This window comes from Electrona antarctica (assembly GCF_951216825.1).
Source record: "Electrona antarctica genome assembly, chromosome: 3".
Lineage (NCBI taxonomy): Eukaryota > Metazoa > Chordata > Actinopteri > Myctophiformes > Myctophidae > Electrona > Electrona antarctica.
Window position 1 is genome coordinate 26,761,446 of NC_136808.1, and position 19,510 is coordinate 26,780,955.

The window sequence follows — 19,510 nt, forward strand, 5'->3', positions numbered from 1 at the left end:
CTACATATTGCACCTTTTATAGGGTTGATTGATTCATTTGGGGCGGCAGTGGCTCAGGGGTAGAGCGGCTGCATGGCAACTGGAACGTTCCCAGTTCGATCCCTGTGGGCCGCCGGCTACCCCAGAGTTACTGTCGAAGTGTCCTTGAGCAAGACACTGAACCCCTTGCATGGTTTCCTCCGCCATCGGTGTGCGAATGGGTGAATATAATGCACAATCTGTGACTGTAAAGGTGTATGACTATGTGTGAATGTAATGCACAATCTATGTAAAGTGCCTTGGATAAAGGCGCTAATAAAAATGCACCATTTACCATTTGATTTCGTCAGCTGAAACGATGACTAAAATGTCCGTCGACTATACCCTTTATCAATGACGAAAACAAAATGGAAACAAAATAAGCTTTGATGACTAAAACTAAGACTAAATATATTGACAATTTCGACAACAAATAAGAAACAGACTATTATGTTATTGGGAGGGACCAGTGGAGAAGAGATCTAGTAGAACTAAAAGCTGTTTAGTTTATTGTTGTTCACAACTTGTAGATTGACTATTTTCAGCATGCAACCAAGTGTAAAATCACCAACAAAGGCCCAACAAAATGCATTTGTGTCGACAAATTCAACTAGTCGACTAAAATCTTATGATATATAGTCGACTAAACCTAGACTAAAACATTTCAGATGACTAAAATATGACAAAAAAACTAAATTAGATTTAATTCAAAAGACTATTATGTGAAAAACTATTCAAAATGTGCTGTCATGACTAATAGTACCTGTGTTTTTTATTTGCAATGTCTTCTGTTGCAGCTGCTATATCTGGACAAAAGGATGAACATATGTTTTTATTTGTAATTTCTTCTATTCCAGCTGCGATATCTGGACAGCAGGAAGGACGAACAGATCCGTGGAATCACTATGAAGTCCAGTGCCATCTCTCTGCACTACGCAGTTGGTAAGACTTTGGCCACTTTTCCCCACAACGCAGCGGTCTCCAGAGAAAACGGCAAAGTCCCGTTGCCTTCTCACTTTTTATTCAGCTTTTACACAGAGACGCAACAGTGCAGTGTTGTTTTTGACAGCACATTTTGATGTTAGTTTTAGTCATAGTCTCTTGAATAGTTTTCATTTAGTTTTATTCACATTTTAGTCACCTGGAGTGTTTTAGTGTTTTAGTCGACTAAATATAAGATTTTAGTCGACTGAATCTGCAGTTGATTTAGTCGACTGAAATGTGTTTTGGTGGGCTTTGATGCCATCGTAATGGCTGATTTTACACTTGCTGAAAATAGCCGATCTACAAGCTCACAACGTGTCGCGTTGTGGGCTTGTAGATCTACTATTTTCAGCATGCAACTAATTGTAAAATGACTTATACTGGATCTCTTGTCCACTAGTCCCTTCCTAACATTTTAGTCTAGTTTTTATCTGTTGACGAAATTGTCAGTATATTTAGTCTTAGTTTTAGTCATCATAGCTTAGTTTTCATTTAGTTTCCATTTAGTTTTCATCAGTGGAAAAAGGTAGTCGACAAACATTTTTCGTCTTAGTTTTAGTCGACGAAAACAACACTGGGGTGAAGGAGGAGAGAATATAACCGTCAAGACAGCCGATAGAAATAGAAGAGGAAAAAAATAAAAATAAAAGAGCCGCGATCGTTCTTGTTAAAAAATAGCCGATTTGCTCAGACACATATGATGTGTATGATCCATTCATTGTCAACGGCATTTCATGTTTGTGTTAGGACAAAGATCTCTATAGAGCGTCGCAGTCGTGACAACTCATGACAACACAAACAATATTTTGGACCAAACAAATAATTACAAAGAAGAAAAACAACAAAAAAAGTGTTGTAACCTGCCGTTTTTTTCTTCTTTGTAATTATTTGTTTGGTCCAAAATATTGTTTGTGTTGTCATGAGTTGTCACGACTCGAGTTGGCTTTGTCCGCGGCGTAACCGTCTTTAAATAAATACTTTAAGAAATGTCTATGAGAATAATGCATTGGGTTTCATTTCCTGGTCCAGGGTAGGAGGTGGGACTGCGACGCTCTATAGCTGTCTATATATATAGGAAAACCACACTTGTGTGAAGCATCATCATACATCACATTACACAACGCGTTGTGTAAAATCAGTCATTATGACGGCATCAAGGCCCGAGAAAATACATTTTAGTCGACTAAATCAACTGTAGATTTAGTCGACTAAAATGTTATGAGATTTAGTCGACTAAAACTAGAAAAGACTAAAACATTCCAGGTGACTAAAACGAAATGAAAGCTATTCAAGAGACTATGACTAAAACTAAAATCAAAATGTGCCGCCAAAAACAACACCCCCCCCTTCCCCCTTCAGGTGAAAAAGACTACCTGTTGAATCTGATCGACTCTCCGGGTCACGTTGACTTCTCCTCGGAGGTGTCCACGGCTGTGAGACTGTGTGACGGAGCCATCGTCATCGTAGACGCCGTGGAGGGAGTCTGTCCCCAGGTCTGTGGCCTTTCCGTCCACTAAAAAACCACGAAAAATGCTCGTCGACCACCCTATTTTCTTTCCATGTACAAAAACTAGAGATGTCCCGATACTGCATCGGTATCGGAAAACTATCTGATATCGGTATTCTCTGGTATCGGTATTCGGTATCGGATCGGCTAACACAGAAATTGTGGTATCGGGATCGGATCGGAAACGAAAATAGTGTATCGGGAGTCGGGACATCCCTAACAAAAACATAATCGGTCGATCCATATTCTTCTGTAAATGGTTTTTGTCATGTGTACGGTCAGTTGTGTTGTGTAGACCCAGGCGGTTGTTTAACCCATTTAGGCCTGACATTGAAATTTAGACAGTTTTGACAGTTTTCTGAAAAACCTTATGTTTCTGTATCAGTGGTGCTCAATATTTCATGTCAAGGACCCCAAAAATCATATGTAATATCCCCCCCCACCGGAAAATATGTTGTTCCAGGGACCTCCCCAGAAGCAAAGATTTGAGTTAAAATGTTCACTCTGTAATAATATATATTCATGATTTTTCAAAAATAGCAGACCTACAAGTTAGTGCCGCGCTATGAGCTTGTAGATCTGCTATTTTCCAATAGCTAAAGTATAACAATGCTTTAAAACACCAAAAGGGGTTCCCGCCCAAAATGGGTTAATGGTCTTGTCAATGTGTGTGTTGTGTTGTAGACCCAGTCGGTTGTTTAATGGTCTTGCCAATGTGTGTGTTGTTGTGTTGTAGACGCAGGCGGTGCTGCGTCAGGCCTGGCTGGAGAACATCAGGCCCGTTCTGGTCATCAACAAGATGGACAGACTGATCCTGGAGCTGAAGCTCAGTGCCATGGAAGCGTACACGCACCTCCAGAAGATCCTGGGATTGGTGGGATTCTTCTGACTATTCGTCTTTGACTGCAGCATTACCTCGTGCCGTTTTACCATTAACAACCAATATAAGGCAACATTTTCAACATTTAAGTAGCATGTGACGTGTCAAACTAGGGGGTTTTCATGATTCTGAATCCATTTCAAGCATTAGTTTTGCACTAAAAACACTCCTTCGGCCATAGCCGTCATCACAAATGTGATGAGGTCAGGTCAAGTGGCTATGACTGAATTTAGCCCAAGGAGTGTTTTTCGTTAGATATAGGTTGTTAATGGTACCCCAACTTTCAGCATCCGTCACAAACTTTCCCAAAGGAAACAAGTTGGAACAAATTGATTAGTAATAGATTAGTAGACACCATTTGTGGCCACATTTGACTGAGGGACTGCCAATGGACTTTATTTTTTAATTTTCTGTTTTTAATGTCGTATGAAAGCAGGGACTAGCTTCAAATTGACATATTGGTTGTTCAGTTTGACCCAACAGTTTTGGAGATATGGCTTATAGAGTAATGTCTTGCAAAAACAGCGAGTTGACAAAAACAGGCTTGAAAGGTTCACTTATGTGGTCTCTAACATTATGTTTAAGCATGTCGATTTCAGCTCCGACACTTATTTCAGACATGCTCTACTAGTATGTGAAGAGTCTGCCTGTGCTATTAACTCATTTTGGATAAAACAAAAAAAAGTTTTTCTCCTGTGGTGAAAAGCTGGAGGTTGCACGATGGTAAGGCTCTCAGTCAAATCTGGTCACATTTGTGAACACATTTTGTGAAGAAAGCAAGTGATAAGCATTTTTCTTTTTTCCCACCTTATTAAAGTATTCAAAGAGTAAATTGATTAAATGCTGTGTGGTGTTCTCCACGTATACTGTGTGATTGTGCTCCTCCCTATCCCAGGTGAACGCGGTGACGGGGTCACTGTACACGTCCAAGGTTCTGGAGGAGCGCGCAGAGAAGGAGGAGAAGGAGAAGGACAAGGAGAGCGAAGGAGGAGGACGTCCAGGGGAGGAGGAGGATCTCCCAGGAGGAGCAGAGCAGGTGTATGACTGGAGCTCCGGGGTGGAGGAGACGGACGACTCCCACCTCTACTTCTCTCCTGACCAGGGAAACGTGGTGTTCAGCAGCGCAGTGGACGGCTGGGGGTTCAGGTATACATACTGTACACGAAGGAGTGGCACATTTTGATTCATTTATTTGTCGTATTTTAGTCATCTTAAAAGTTTTCGTTTTACTAATAATGGCGCTAGAGGGACAGCCGATATGGCAGATTTTACTCTGAAATCTCAACTTGAACGCACCAGTGTTGATTTTGACAACGCAACCAAACATCCCTCCCTAACATTTAGTTCTACTGGATCTCTTCTCCACTAGTCCCTCCCTAACATTTAGTTCTACTGGATCTTTTCTCCACTAGTCCCTCCCTAACATTTAGTTCTACTGGATCTCTTCTCCACTAGTCCCTCCCTAACATTTTGTTCTACTGGATCTCTTCTCCACTAGTCCCTCCCTGACATTTAGTTCTACTGGATCTCTTCTCCACTAGTCCCTCCCTAACATTTAGTTCTACTGGATCTCTTCTCCACTAGTCCCTCCCTGACATTTAGTTCTACTGGATCTCTTCTCCACTAGTCCCTCCCTAACATTTAGTTCTACTGGATCTCTTCTCCACTAGTCCCTCCCTGACATTTAGTTCTACTGGATCTCTTCTCCACTAGTCCCTCCCTATGACATTTAGTTCTACTGGATCTCTTCTCCACTAGTCCCTCCCTAACATTTAGTTCTACTGGATCTCTTCTCCACTAGTCCCTCCCTAACATTTAGTCCTACTGGATCTCTTCTCCACTAGTCCCTCCCTGACATTTAGTTCTACTGGATCTCTTCTCCACTAGTCCCTCCCTAACATTTAGTTCTACTGGATCTCTTCTCCACTAGTCCCTCCCTGACATTTAGTTCTACTGGATCTCTTCTCCACTAGTCCCTCCCTAACATTTAGTTCTACTGGATCTCTTCTCCACTAGTCCCTCCCTGACATTTAGTTCTACTGGATCTCTTCTCCACTAGTCCCTCCCTATGACATTTAGTTCTACTGGATCTCTTCTCCACTAGTCCCTCTCTAACATTTAGTTCTACTGGATCTCTTCTCCACTAGTCCCTCCCTGACATTTAGTTCTACTGGATCTCTTCTCCACTAGTCCCTCCCTGACATTTAGTTCTACTGGATCTCTTCTCCACTAGTCCCTCCCTAACATTTCAGTCTAGTTTGTATCTGTTGATGAAATTGTCCACTAGATGGAGCTATAAGCTCAGATTTGATTCTTTTGAACCAAGAGGCAGACCCAGATATAACACACTACAAAAAAGTTACAAAAAAACTCCAAATGTTAACCTTTACCAGTGATGGAAAACAATCAATCAATACCGCAATGTAGACATACTTCGTTATAAGTAAAAGTTATAATTATAGTTAAGTATAAAGTACTCATTATGCAGAATTTCCCGTATAAAATGTTAGAATATGTTGCCTATTTTCAAATGGACAAAATTTATTTTAGGGCTGAAGTTATTAATGTATGTTTTGTAATTATAATCTAAGTCTACAAAACTAGTAACTAGTAACTAGTCTGCTAAGTACATTGAGTCGGATGCATCCTCAGGTCTAAATGGGTTAACGTTCAATGCAATCAGATAAGACTTTTCTGATTGGATGTATGGGCTGTCAATCAGATAGGACCTTTCTGATTGGATGTATGGCTTGTCAATCAGATAGGACCTTTCTGATTGGATGTATGGCTTGTCAATCAGATAGGACCTTTCTGATTGGATGTATGGGCTGTCAATCAGATAGGACTTTTCTGATTGGATGTATGGGCTGTCAATCAGATGGGACTTTTCTGTTTGGATGTATGGGCTGTCAATCAGATAGGACTTTTCTGATTGGATGTATGGGCTGTCAATCAGATAGGACCTTTCTGATTGGATGTATGGGCTGTCAATCAGATAGGACTTCTCTGTTTGAATGTATGGCTTGTCAATCAGATAGGACCTTTCTGATTGGATGTATGGGCTGTCAATCAGATAGGACTTTTCTGATTGGATGTATGGGCTGTCAATCAGATGGGACTTTTCTGTTTGGATGTATGGCCTGTCAACCAGTTAGGACTTTTCTGTGTGGATGTATGGGCTGTCAATCAGATGGGACTTTTCTGTTTGGATGTATGGCCTGTCAACCAGTTAGGACTTTTCTGTGTGGATGTATGGGCTGTCAATCAGATAGGACTTCTCTGTTTGAATGTATGGCTTGTCAATCAGATAGGACCTTTCTGATTGGATGTATGGGCTGTCAATCAGATAGGACTTTTCTGATTGGATGTATGGGCTGTCAATCAGATGGGACTTTTCTGTTTGGATGTATGGCCTGTCAACCAGTTAGGACTTTTCTGTGTGGATGTATGGGCTGTCAATCAGATAGGACTTTTCTGTGTGGATGTACATGGGCTGTCAATCAGATAGGACTTTTCTGTGTGGATGTATGGGTAGGACTTTTCTGTGTGGATGTATGGGTTGTCAATCAGATAAGACTTTTCTGTGTGGATGTATGGGCTGTCAATCAGATAGGACTTTTCTGTGTGGATGTATGGCCTGTCAATCAGATAGGACTGTTCTGTGTGGATGTATTAGGAGCCTGTGGAGCGATGTGATCGGTTTTGATATCAATAATCTTCGTCCTGGGTGCTGGGCGTTACTAATTGAAAAGACGGTGAACTTCGTCCTGTGCGCTCAGGGTGTTAAAAATATATTTTTATGGACATTGATATATCAACTGGTAGGAAGAAGCTTTTGCACACCTAGAAATCAGGCCTATGCACAGGTGCGTAGGCCATTTTTGGTCAAAACAACGTTTCTTTGAGGGCACAGATCCATATTGTAAACAAGGCCTGTCCAGGACCTGTTCTACTTACTAGGTTAATACTACTTCCGGAAGTCTGGAAATGTGGCTTTTCAAAATAAGAGCTCAACTGGAAAAAATGCTGGCGTGAATTAGATCCTAATTTTTCAATAAATGCTAGCGGCTAGAGTGTTAATAATGCAACGTTTCGGTCCCTCCGGACCTTCTTCAGGCATAGTATAGGTATGCCTGAAGAAGGTCCGGACGGTACTCGTGTATCGAGCAAATACACAGTGTGCGTCCCAGTGTATTCTATTCCTTTCATGGACTTTGATATAAAAAAGAAACACAAATGGAAAGTGTACCATTGTCTTGACATCTATTGTTAGGTATGCCCATATGATGACCATATGACGAGGATATGCTCTGAAAGTGTGAAAAACTTATTTTTCATTTCACTAAGTCTTTAAGTAACCAGTTACTTTCTAACAGTGTCCGTACCGTTATTGTTGTGCATACGGCGGCAGACATGACACACACAGAGGCCTGGTTGTGACAGTAAGCTGTGTCCTTGGTGATAACTCTCTGCTATAAATACATGAAAGTCCACTCCCAGCGGAGACACAGAAAGAACGTTAACAGAAAGAAACTCCTTTACTGATGAATGGAACGTCACACCATCATGTTTACCCAGACAGACGCTTTTCTTTTAATCACTTAGAATTGACAAACTCTGTGTTTGTCTGAGAGATGGGCTCACTTCAGAAGACAAACTCTCTGTTTGTCTGAGTCACTGATGGGCTCACTTCAGAAGCGATCAACGGATGAAACCACTGTCTGTTTTTTCTTTCCTCCTGGAAATAAAACGTCTGGGTTTCCGAGGCTACTGTCTGTTCAGCTGTCTCGTCTCTTTTGTCAGCGAGCTTTGCACAAAGAACCAGATGCCAAAAAACTGGCACAACATTATTTAATTACACTGGCAGCTAGTAATTATGATTTTAGTTTTAGTCATAGTCTTTTGAATACAAAGTCACGTCGTGTTTTAGTCAAGTGAAAAGTTTTAGTTTTCGTCTAGTTTTAGTTTACATCTGCAATTTATTTTGTCAACTAACATGTATTTTGTCGGTGCTTTGATGACATGGTAAATAATGGCTTGTTCAAACATAAAATTACTTTTCTTTTAGTTCCACTGGATCACTTCTCCCTCCCTGACACGTTAGTATAGTTTCTATTCAACAACATTTTGAATTGTCTGTCCTAGTTTTAGTCATCATAGCTTAGTTTTTATTTAGTTTTCGGCGAAGAGTTTTCATCCTAGTTTTAGTCGGTGGAATGAACACTGCTACTGTGATCTGATACTATACTGTGTGCAGAAGGAGGAGAGGACACTAGCACAGACATTTAGAGCCTTTTATTTAGGTGCTAGTATACAAAAACGACCTCAAAGGTCTTCATCAGAGTCATCGATGAACATGACTCTGATGAAGACCTTTTAGGTCGAAAAGGTCGTTTTTCGTATACTAGCACCTAAATAAAAGGCTCTAAATGTCCGTGCTGCTCCAGTGTCCTCTCATCCTTCTGCATTAAGTGTCCTTGTTCCTGTGATGCACCGGACCAGCCGTTTCAGGCTTGAGGCGCGTTTGTAGACTCCCTTTGTTACTATACTGTGTGTTGTTGTTTTTTCCTAGCATCCAGCAGTTTGCCCGCATCTACAGCCAGAGGATGGGCATCAGAGAGGAGGTTCTCCTCAAAACCCTGTGGGGAGATTTCTACCTCAACGCCAAGGCCAAGAAGATCATGAAGGGAGCCCAGGTAACGGAAACTACCCTACTTAGTATGTATTCTACCGGGAGGCTTTCCTCCTCTGTCTGTGTCTCGTAGGAGAGCTGTGGGCAGTTCAGAAACCTTGTCCACCAGTGACGGTAAACGTACAATATTTGACTCTCAGATGGATTGGAAGTACAATTACTGGACATCAGTGTTGATTTCGTCGACTAAAACTATATACTAAAATGTTCGTTGACTACCTTTTTCCACTGCCGAAAACTAAATAAAAACTAAGCTATGATGACTAAAACCAAGACTCAATATACTGACAATTTCGTCAACAACTAAAAACTAGACTAAAATGTTAGGAAGGGACTAGTGGACAAGAGATCCAGTATAAGTAATTTTACACTTGATTGCATGCTGAAAATAGCCGATCTACAAGCTCACAACGCGTCGCAGCGCTGTGGGCAGTTCAGAAACCCGTCCACCAGTGACGGTAAAACGTACAATATTTGACTCTCAGATGTAGTGGATTGGAAGTAAATTACTGGACATTGGAAATACTTGTACTTAAGTGCAGTACTTGAGTAACTGTACTCTTGTTACCTTCCACCACTACTGCTCTGTCACGGACTGACAGACTGCTACAGGACAATCAGTCCATCTCCTGCGTCCTTCAGGTATTCTCTCTCTCTATCTCTCTCTTCAACGTCTCGGCCATGAGAAGAAGCGTTTGCAGGCAGATGGTGTAACAAGTCTCTGGTGGTTGTCTGCTACTCTCGGCTTTACTTTTATACAATGATACACAGCCTCTGTCTGTCCTGTCTGTCCTGTCTGTCCTGTCTGTCTGTCTGTCTGTCTGTCTGTCTGTCTGTCTGTCTGTCTGTCTGTCTGTCTGTCTGTCTGTCTGTCTGTCTGTCTGTCTGTCTGTCTGTCTGTCTGTCTGTCTGTCTGTCTGTCTGTCTGTCTGTCTGTCTGTCTGTCTGTCTGTCTGCTATTTTTCAATAGCTAAAGTATAACATAATGCTTAAAACACCAAAAGGAGTTCCCGCCCTGAATTGGTTAAAGTACCTACAGTATTTTCTAACCCCTTCACCATGTAATGCCTCCGTTCTGTGTCTGTTCCATTTCATGAGCACAGTGAGTGAACGCATGCAGATCTCCAGCTAACGTGGTATAATATGCTATTGTGAGATGCTAATGGGAGTGCACTTCAGCCACTTCAGTGGTGCCTCCTTATGAAACAACCCCGGCCGCCCACACACTCCATTTAGCCGATAATATGTCACTGCGACCCAGCACGATAGAGGCCTTCTATCAAAAGCATGTTCTCAACCAAAGGAAAAATCTGCGAAATGTGTGGCAAATCTGCAAAAAAGATGCTTACCACTAGCTTTCTTCACAGATGTGTTCATAAAGGTGTCTACTATCACATATACATTTGTTCCAACCCAACTCTCTTGGGAAACTTTGTGACAGCTGCAGAAAGATGCGGTACCATTTAGGGATGTGTAAATGTGTCCAAAATGAAAATCGAGTTGTATAATTCAATATTAACGATTCATCGATTCATCGTTTCGGGGGGGGGGGGGGGGGTCAGTCGTTCTCAAACTATTTCATGACTATTTCATGTCAAGGACGCTAGTACATACTAATTCCTACATGGATTGTGCTTATAACCACGCCCCGGGCAAGTTAAGTTTACTGAGGTTAAGGTTAGGGTTAGGTTTAGGCTGTCAATCACAGCGACTGGCCATTTGCCTGTTGTCTCTCCTAATGGTACCAACAGCTCAAATTGGTCTGAGAGGCTAAATGTCATCAAATGGTGGTCCGTGGCTCAAATAGGTCTGAGAGGCTAAATGTCATCAAATGGTGGTCCGTGGCACAAATGGGTCTTGGAGGCTAAATGTCATCAAATGGTGGTCCGTGGCTCAAATGGGTCTGAGAGGCTACATGTCATCAAATGGTGGTCCGTGGCTCAAATGGGTCTGAGAGGCTAAATGTCATCAAATGGTGGTCCGTGGCTCAAATGGGTCTGAGAGGCTAAATGTCATCAAATGGTGGTCCGTGGCTCAAATAGGTCTGAGAGGCTAAGGGCCCTATTTTGCGTGTCTTAAGTACCAGGTCTTATGACTTAACTTAAGACCTGGAGGCGTGGTCAATGCTGTTTGGCCACTCAGAATAGCCAAATGGCATTGATCACGCCTCCAGGTCTTAAGTTAAGTAATAAGACCTGGTACTTAAGACACGCATAATAGGGCCCTATATGTCATCAAATGGTGGTCCGTGGCACAAATGGGTCTGAGAGGCTAAATGTCATCAAATGGTGGTCCGTGGCTCAAATGGGTCTGAGAGGCTAAATGTCATGAAATGGTGGTCCGTGGCTCAGATGGGTCTGAGAGGCTAAATGTCATCAAATGGTGGTCCGTGGCTCAAATGGGTCTGAGAGGCTAAACCCTTTCTCTGACCCTCACCTGTCCCTAAACCTTTCTTTGGAGATGAAGAGAGCTGACCACTGAGCTGTCCATCCAAAAGAATGAAAGAGCTCACTGGTTAGCTCATTATGTGAAACCACATTTATCTCAAAACGTGCTCACCCCTCTGAACCTTCCTTTCATTTCACCCCACCCTTCTCTCTCTCTCTTGCAGGCCAAAGGGAAGAAACCACTATTTGTGCAGCTAGTTCTGGATAACATTTGGAGTTTGTATGATGCTGTTGTCACTCGGAGGTGGGTGATATACATGATTTGATAAAACACACGCACGCACGCACGCACGCACGCACGCACACACGCACGCACGCACGCACGCACGCACGCACGCACGCACGCACGCAGTACAGCAACATGTCGGACACAGGACAGCATCGTTATATACAGTACAGCAACATGTCGGACACAGGACAGCATCGTTACATACAGTACAGCAACATGTCAGACACAGGACAGCATCGTTACATACAGTACAGCAACATGTCGGACACAGGACAGCATCGTTACATACAGTACAGCAACATGTCAGACACAGGACAGCATTGTTACATACAGTACAGCAACATGTCAGACACAGGGCAGCATTGTTACATACAGTACAGCAACATGTCAGACACCGGACAGCATCGTTACATACAGTACAGCAACATGTCAGACACAGGACAGCATTGTTACATACAGTACAGCAACATGTCAGACACCGGACAGCATCGTTACATACAGTACAGCAACATGTCAGACACAGGACAGCATTGTTACATACAGTACAGCAACATGTCAGACACAGGACAGCATCGTTACATACAGTACAGCAACATGTCAGACACAGGGCAGCATTGTTACATACAGTACAGCAACATGTCGGACACCGGACAGCATTGTTACATACAGTACAGCAACATGTCAGACACCGGACAGCATCGTTACATACAGTACAGCTGACATGTCAGACACAGGGCAGCAGACATAAATCATGGATAAAGGAAACAACGCCTCCTCCAAATTGAGCGGCTTCCTATAATGGCTGAAACTGAGAAGTACCTCACTAACTGCTTGGCTCTCCTTTTGGAAAGGCCGGCCATTTGTAAGCCCCTCACAACCAACTTGTGCACATGCCCTAGGCTGCCAAAGATAAAAACTAAACGTTTACATCTGTAGCCTAGCTGTGAGATGGTCTGCACTAGCTGCTGATACTTCAGCACTTTGGTTAGAAAGGATTCTTCCAGGCTGTAGTCAAAGGTACAGCCGACCTCGAGAATGAACACACACACACACACGCACACGCACACGCACACATACACATACACACACACTAGTAGCCCTGGGAGGACTAAACATCAAGCGTACACACAACAGTTTTTCACTAAATATCATCATTTATACATCCTTCTTTGAGATTTACAGTCGACACAAGCCGACAGACTCGTGATACCTTTCAAAACGATCGGGTAGAAATAGCAGATTTTACCACGACTGTTTGTTTCCTCAGCAGTGCTAGCTCTAACATTACATCTTGCTAGCTACATTTATTTATCTACATGTTGATTTCAGCTCTGACATTTATGTCAGACATAGAGTATGTGAGGAGTCTGTCTGTGCTATTAACTCATTTTGGATAATCTGGTCACATATGTGGTCCTCCCAGGACCACATATGTGTAACTAACTTGTGTTTTACTCCTATGTCGTCATCCCAGACACAAGGAACTAGCTTGTGTTTTACTCCTATATCGTTCTCCCAGACACAAGGAACTAACTTGTGTTTTACTCCTATGTGGTCCTCCCAGACGCAAGGAACTAACTTGTGTTTTACTCCTATGTCGTCCTCCCAGACACAAGGAACTAATGTGTGTTTTACTCCTATGTTGTCCTCCCAGACACAAGGAACTAACTTGTGTTTTACTCCTATGTCGTCCTCCCAGACACAAGGAACTAGCATGTGTTTTACTCCTATATAGTCCTCCCAGACACAAGGAACTAACTTGTGTTTTACTCCTATGTGGTCCTCCCAGACGCAAGGAACTAACTTGTGTTTGTCCTCCCAGGGACAAGGAGAAGGTGGAGAAGATGGTGGCGTCGCTAGGGGTGAAGGTGATGGCCCGAGACTCTCGCCACTCCGACCCCAAAGTCCTCCTCTCTGCCATCTGCAGTCAGTGGCTGCCTGTCTCCGAGGCCGTGCTCTGTATCCTGTGTGTGTGTGTGTGTGTGTGTGTGTGTGTGTGTGTGTGTGTGCACGCTAGTGGTGTTGATTTCGTCGACTGAAACTATGACAGAAAATGTTCGTCAAGTACCTTTTTTCACTGACAAACTACATCAAAACTAAATAAAAACTAAGCTATTGATGACTAAGACTAAATATAATTATTTTCAATTTCGTCAACAAATAAAAACTAGGCTAAAATGTTACTGGGGAGGGATTGCTGGAGAAGACATCCAGTAGAACTAAAAGACAAGAGATTTTGTGTTTTGGGGGCCCTCGGGCGTTGCACTCTGAAAATAGCTCCACTGCGACACATTGTATGAGCTTATTTCAGCAAGTGTCAAATCAGCAATTACGGCCCGCCAAAAAACATTTTGGTGACACAATCGGCTGTACAACAAAAATCTTTTAGTCGACTAAAACGTTTCAGTATGACTAAAAAAAGTAATTGAAATTTCATTCAAATTACTATGACTAAAATTTTGTTTTTAAGCATTATGTTATACTTTAGTCGTTGGAAAAATAGCAGATCTACGAGTGCCACGCTACGAGCATGTAGATGCAATTTTTTTTTAATCGTGAAAATGTGACGAAAATCTTTGAATATATATTTTTTCAGAGCGAATGCTTTTAACTCATATCTTTGCTTCTGGGGAGGTCCCTGGAACAACATATTTTCAGATGGGGGTCGGCAGCCAATTACATAATATTTTTGGGGTCGTGTGTGTGTGTGTGTGTGTGTGTGTGTGTGTGTGTGTGTGTGTGTGTGTGTGTGTGTGTGTGTGTGTGTGTGTGTGTGTGTGTGTGTGTGTGTGTGTGTGTGTGTGTGTGTGTGTGTGTGTGTGTGTGTGTGTGTGTGTGTGTGTGTGTGTTTTTTGTTTGCGTGTGTGTGTAGATGTTATTTTTGTGTGTAGTCCTTAAAGCCTGTGTCTCAGTGATGGTGTGTGAGAAGCTGCCCAGCGCTCTAGAAATAGCGGAGGAACGGGTGGAGAAGCTGATGAGTGTCGGAGCGCGACTGTTCGACTCACTTCCCCAGCAGACACAGGAGCTGAAGACAGGTAGCGCACGCACGCACGCACGCACGCACGCACGCACGCACGCACGCACGCATACTAAAACTAAAGAAAACTGAAGAAGAGCTAAATAAAAACCAAGCTATGACGACTAAAACTATGGCTAAATATTGTGACAATTTATACATACAAAAAGGTGATAATGGTGAAATGGTGCTCACACGGATCAAACAGGATCAAGGCATGGAAAAAAAGAGAGAAAAGCCTTTATTAAATTAAAAATCACACCCGTGTGAACTGAGTGGTGTAAGGTTTTATATAGCATGATCAGCTGTGGTCTGACGTAATGTCTGACGTAATGAAATCACACAAAATATGTTAAGTAAAAAAAGCTATCATTTTTGATAAATGTATGTATCACACCTGGATGTGATTTCACAACTGGCTTTTTTTGCGCAGAGAAAATGACCACGGTTGCTACGGTCATCCAGTTCACCCGGGTGTGATTTAATTACGTCAGAAATTATTTTGAACATAGCAACCACGGTCATTTTTTTATGCACACAAAAGCCAGTTGTAGGAGTGGTTTACACCACTCAAAAAGGAAACAGCCAACATGTCGGCCATTAACTGGTCTTCATCAGGGCGAGAACTGCAGCGGCCAATGAGGTCCTGTCGTCTGGCGTTACAGCCTTCCTGCGCCTGTCTGTCATCTTTTATTAATGTAATAATCCAACTAAATGCTCCAAGTCTAATCGACGTAACCCATAGAACCGTTCGGCCCCGCCAACTTCACATTCGACACACGCGTTCCACACCACCACAGGGGGTTCAGTGCCCGGTGTCGAGTCGGTCGGACCCACAGTTGTCCAGAACCCTGCCCTGGATCCATATATGGAGCTGGCCTCTGTTCTGACCTCACAACACTCCATATTTGGGCATGGCTGACACATAACTCCATATAATAAAGGGACACAGAGAGGCACATACGTCGGGCATTAAAGGGACAGACATAATATCTGCGTGGGGCATGCATTTCCAACTTGCATCGTTCCCAGTAGGCCAGTGCCCAACGGGCACCGCCGTTCCCAGTAGGCCAGTGCCCAACGGTTACCGCCGTTCCCAGTAGGCCAGTGCCCAACGGTTACCGCCGTTCCCAGTAGGCCAGTGCCCAACGGGCACCGCCGTTCCCAGTAGGCCAGTGCCCAACGGTTACCGCCGTTCCCAGTAGGCCAGTGCCCAACGGGCACCGCCGTTCCCAGTAGGCCAGTGCCCAACGGTTACCGCCGTTCCCAGTAGGCCAGTGCCCAACGGGCACCGCCGTTCCCAGTAGGCCAGTGCCCAACGGGCACCGCCGTGCCCAACGGGCACCGCCGTTCCCAGTAGGCCAGTGCCCAACGGGCACCGCCGTTCCCAGTAGGCCAGTGCCCAACGGGCACCGCCGTTCCCAGTAGGCCAGTGCCCAACGGGCACCGCCGTTCCCAGTAGGCCAGTGCCCAACGGGCACCGCCGTTCCCAGTAGGCCAGTGCCCAACGGGCACCGCCGTTCCCAGTAGGCCAGTGCCCAACGGGCACCGCCGTTCCCAGTAGGCCAGTGCCCAACGGGCACCGCCGTTCCCAGTAGGCCAGTGCCCAACGGGCACCGCCGTTCCCAGTAGGCCAGTGCCCAACGGGCACCGCCGTTCCCAGTAGGCCAGTGCCCAACGGGCACTGCCGTTCCCAGTAGGCCAGTGCCCAACGGGCACCGCCGTTCCCAGTAGGCCAGTGCCCAACGGGCACCGCCGTTCCCAGTAGGCCAGTGCCCAACGGGCACCGCCGTTCCCAGTAGGCCAGTGCCCAACGGGCACCGCCGTTCCCAGTAGGCCAGTGCCCAACGGGCACTGCCGTTCCCAGTAGGCCAGTGCCCAACGGGCACTGCCGTTCCCAGTAGGCCAGTGCCCAACGGGCACTGCCGTTCCCAGTAGGCCAGTGCCCAACGGGCACCGCCGTTCCCAGTAGGCCAGTGCCCAACGGGCACCGCCGTGCCCAACGGGCACCGCCGTTCCCAGTAGGCCAGTGCCCAACGGGCACCGCCGTTCCCAGTAGGCCAGTGCCCAACGGGCACCGCCGTTCCCAGTAGGCCAGTGCCCAACGGGCACCGCCGTTCCCAGTAGGCCAGTGCCCAACGGGCACCGCCGTTCCCAGTAGGCCAGTGCCCAACGGGCACTGCTGTTCCCAGTAGGCCAGTGCCCAACGGGCACCGCCGTGCCCAACGGGCACCGCCGTTCCCAGTAGGCCAGTGCCCAACGGGCACCGCCGTGCCCAACGGGCACCGCCGTTCCCAGTAGGCCAGTGCCCAACGGGCACCGCCGTTCCCAGTAGGCCAGTGCCCAACGGGCACCGCCGTTCCCAGTAGGCCAGTGCCCAACGGGCACCGCCGTTCCCAGTAGGCCAGTGCCCAACGGGCACCGCCGTTCCCAGTAGGCCAGTGCCCAACGGGCACCGCCGTTCCCAGTAGGCCAGTGCCCAACGGGCACCGCCGTTCCCAGTAGGCCAGTGCCCAACGGGCACCGCCGTTCCCAGTAGGCCAGTGCCCAACGGGCACCGCCGCAGAGCAGTGTTCGACTACAACTATGACTAAATATACTTTTTTTTGGTCAACAAATAAAAACGAGACTAAAACTGTTAGGAAGGGACTAGTGGACAAGAGATCCCGTATAAGTGAAAAAAAACGTCATTACGACGGCATCAAGGCCTGTCTAAACACATTTTGTTCGACTAAATCAACTGTAGATTTAGTCGACTAAAATCTCATGATATTTAGTCGACTAAAAAACTAAACATTCCATGTGACTAAAATGTGACTAAACCTAAATAGAAACTATTCAAGAGACTGACTAAAACTAAAATCAAAATTTGCTGCCAAAAACAGCACTGCCGTAGAGGCCCCACGATCACCTCTCTAGTAATACTCTCTCTACGTTGCAGCGTTCCTCCAGTGTTCCAGCGAGGACGACGCTCCAGTTATCATATTTGTTTCCAAGATGATTGCCGTGGACGCCATGGCCTTGCCTCGCAACAAACAGAGGTGTGTGTGTGTGTGTGTGTGTGTGTGTGTGTGTGTGTGTGTGTGTGTGTGTGTGTGTGTGTGTGTGTGTGTGTGTGTGTGTGTGTGTGTGTGTGTGTGTGTGTGTGTGTGTGTGTGTGTGTGTGTGTGTGTGTGTGTGTGGGTGGGTGGGTGGGTGGGTGTGTGTGGGGGTGGGTTTATGTGTGTGTGTGTGGGTTTATGTGCAAGTGTGTTTTTTACCCATATAGGGGGCAGCCACTAGGGGGTGCTCCTGTCCCACCGTGGCCCCCAGTGCTGTGACCAGACATGTTCTTTGTTCAGAGAGAGAGAGAGCTGTTTTACCCTGATCTCGTTGGAGAGCACTCAGACAATTCATAATACATTTAGATTATTAAGCCCATTTAGACCTGAGAACAGATTCTATAAAATGAAAAACCTCATGTTTCTATGTCAAAAAATGATATGCATTTGGCCTCAGACCTCCATCTGAAAATATGTTGTTCCAGGGACCCCCCCAAGAAGCAAAGATTTGAGTTAATCTCAAATCTCAATTTAAATTAACATTAGGCACTGTCCGCCTCCATATGCTCTCTCTCTGCATTAGGCCTACTTTGAATAGTGATTGGGGGGGGGGGGGGGGGGGGGGGGCAGTGGGTCACCACCACCCCACCCAGAGGCAGAGATGGATCAAAATAAAATGCATATGTGTCATTGTGGCATAATCAGTAGGCTACTGGGCATAATCACCTGTAGCTGATTTTTTTCTTTTTTTTCATTACAAATCATTACAATTTTAATGATTTTAAATAGGCCTATTAATATTCTCATATAATAATATCCTCTTCTGCCTGTTTTGTAGGCTACACATTATACATACGCATGAGATTCATATAGTTTGCAGATCTTAAAGCTCACAACGAGGGGCGGCATGATGCATTGTGAACTTATGAGTTCATTCAGTCAGTGCGCACCACCGCTGAATGTCAGAGAATTGCTCGTTAATAGATTGATTGCACCTGCTGCCTTGTGCATGAAAAGGCAGCGCAAAACATTTTGCCTAATCTGCAGCTATAGTTAACAAGAGAAATTGCACATACTATACAAAAGTATAAAGAGGAATTGGAAACAGTGAAAACAGGCCGTTTATAGGGGAATATGGACAGTAAACGATGAGTTTATCCTACCTGGGGTCTCTCAATGCAAAGCCGCTTTGAAGTTACACAAAAGCTTTACCGTGACATTTTGGCTGCTTGCTTGCAAAGAATATCATTTAGAGAGCAAGTTGAAGCATGGATTGCAGTCATAGCACCTTGAGAATGTTTAATTTCCACCCAAGAAGACAAAGCCCTCAGATGCGCTCAGCTGTGCACTGCAGGAGAGACCTGCCTGTCTGTGACTATCACTGCTGCTGATTGTCTGCTCTGCGCGCCTCAAAGTTTAATAATAAGCATCTGATCCTTAACACAATCAGTGCCGGGATTCCTTCAAAATAGGAGCTCTGGGGTGCCGGAAAGACATGGCCGCTTTTACTCTGAAGCCCCCCGGAAACAATCCGGACGAAAACCGGAGAAATATTTTGTTAGCTTACCTTGGTCTCGAGTCTATTATATCGCTAGATACAGGGCTCGAGATTAACACTTTAATTGCCCGGAACTATTTAATCCATTACATTCATGCGCCCAGTCGATTTATAAACACGGACGCATTTTCCGGACGG

General features: G+C 44.9%; 1 protein-coding gene across 2 annotated transcripts in view; it reads left to right on the forward strand.

The window, feature by feature from the left end:
* The window catches only part of efl1 (elongation factor like GTPase 1), a 130,871-nt gene that overhangs the window by 2,069 nt on the left and 109,292 nt on the right, over nt 1–19,510 (forward strand). For both annotated transcript variants that reach the window (XM_079497105.1, XM_079497106.1), the window contains exons 4-12: nt 876–960; nt 2,362–2,495; nt 3,246–3,383; nt 4,285–4,535; nt 8,962–9,085; nt 11,693–11,772; nt 13,580–13,716; nt 14,670–14,792; nt 17,715–17,814. In XM_079497105.1, the coding sequence (XP_079353231.1) occupies nt 876–960; nt 2,362–2,495; nt 3,246–3,383; nt 4,285–4,535; nt 8,962–9,085; nt 11,693–11,772; nt 13,580–13,716; nt 14,670–14,792; nt 17,715–17,814 (1,172 nt within the window). The remainder of the gene's footprint in view (nt 1–875; nt 961–2,361; nt 2,496–3,245; nt 3,384–4,284; nt 4,536–8,961; nt 9,086–11,692; nt 11,773–13,579; nt 13,717–14,669; nt 14,793–17,714; nt 17,815–19,510) is intronic.